Source organism: Bison bison, unplaced genomic scaffold (assembly GCF_000754665.1).
Source record: "Bison bison bison isolate TAMUID 2011002044 unplaced genomic scaffold, Bison_UMD1.0 scf7180017845671, whole genome shotgun sequence".
Classification (NCBI taxonomy): domain Eukaryota; kingdom Metazoa; phylum Chordata; class Mammalia; order Artiodactyla; family Bovidae; genus Bison; species Bison bison.
In genome coordinates, this window is record NW_011476244.1 from 16,339 (window position 1) to 17,831 (window position 1,493).

Here is a 1,493-nt window from a genome sequence, read left to right on the forward strand (position 1 = left end):
TCGGGGGAGCCCAGGGACACGGCAGGCCGGGCGCAGTGCAGGGGCCGCCCTGTGTGCCCTGGGGTAAGGCCCTGCCCTTACCCGCTGCCGGCGGCCGTGAGGATGCGGCCGGGGAGCACCGTCTCCCACTCCTTCCCCTCACGGCTGCACTTCAGGCGGCTCAGCTTCAGGCCCCCGCCGGCCGTCACCTCGTTCTCCACCTCGATGTACATGGAGGGGTCGGAGCTCACCTGGAGTAGGCAAGACAAATCTTCAGTGGAGCTGGCCTCAGACGCGGGCCCTGGGGCAGACAGAGCTGCCACCACCGAGTGGGGGGTCAGGAGGGGTGGTCACGAGGACAGGTGCTGGGAGCAGGTGGCCGCCGGGCCTCCACCTGTGGAGTGGACACGCTGGGCCAGAGCTGAAGACTGAAGCCTCTCGATCCCGCCACCCCCACTCAGGAGAGGGGACGCAGGGCCACAGGCGACTGGCCAAGAAAATGAAGCGCGGGAGGGCCTGGCTCGAGAGCAGAGCTGGGGGACGTAGCCTTCAACAGCTGTGGGGTGTGGCAGGCACGGAGGCGGGTCGACTCCTGGAGGAGGTCTGGGACGCCCAAGGTGCCCAGCGTGCTTGCGAGAGCCCGCTGTCCCTCCAGGTGAGTGTGGGGAGACGGTGCGGGTTGGCATCGGCTCCAGATGGGCAGACAGGAGCGCCGGCACTTGGGAGGCCCCAGCAGCTGAGCTGGGTGGAGGGCTGGCCAGGCCCCCGGAAACCAAGTACAGTCCCACCTGGCGCTACGGGGAAGGCCCTGGGGTGGGGGACCAGCCACTCATGGAAAGAACCGGAGGCCCCACCCGGAGACCCCGAGGGCAGCCTGGGCAGGGCAGCATGCCCCACTGGCATGGGGGTCCCCAGGGTGAGGGTACGGCGTGTGAGGCCGGGGCCTCTGGGGAGGACCACCAGCCCCAGGTGTGTGCTGAGAACAGACCTCACTCCCCATCACGGCCACCTGTGCCGGGGGCTGCGACGTGGGCAGGCCCGCAGGCGGGTTGGCGCCCCAGGCACTGAGCCCAAGGCCCAGGGCCAAGACTGAGGAGGCTTCTGGGAGAAGGGACCCCTGGGGTGGGTCTTAAGGAGCTGGGCGCCCAGGGGGGCAGCAGGCCTTGGAGGACAGGCCACGGGGGAGGTGCAGGGTCCCCAAAGAGGCTAGCTGCTCCGTAAGACTGGGTGGCTGCTCGGATCAGCCACAGTGCCCCTGAAGGTGAGGGGGCCGCATGGAAGCAGCCCGAGTCTGTGACAGCTGCAGGCTCGCGGCCCAGGGCAAGCTCACCTGGAGGGTGAAGGCTCTCTGGGGGCCTGGCATTGGCAGCTTCAGCGCGGGTGCTGGGACGGACACACACACAGTGTCCTTCTCGGCGGTCAGGGCGGCGGGCGACTGCAAGAGCAGAGGCGTCCCTGAGCCCCGGCTTCTCCTCTCTGAGGACCGCAGGGCAGACGCGCGCCACAGAGGCAGG

At 69.4% G+C, this 1,493-nt stretch overlaps 1 protein-coding gene across 1 annotated transcript in view; it reads right to left on the reverse strand.

Annotated features, from left to right (window-relative positions):
• Nucleotides 1–1,493, reverse strand: part of LOC104986028 (protein HIRA) — a 37,082-nt gene that overhangs the window by 5,971 nt on the left and 29,618 nt on the right. The window contains exons 17-18 of the mRNA XM_010836441.1: nucleotides 1,310–1,414; nucleotides 82–230 (exon numbers count right to left, since the gene is read on the reverse strand). Coding sequence (XP_010834743.1) covers nucleotides 82–230; nucleotides 1,310–1,414 — 254 coding nt within the window. The remainder of the gene's footprint in view (nucleotides 1–81; nucleotides 231–1,309; nucleotides 1,415–1,493) is intronic.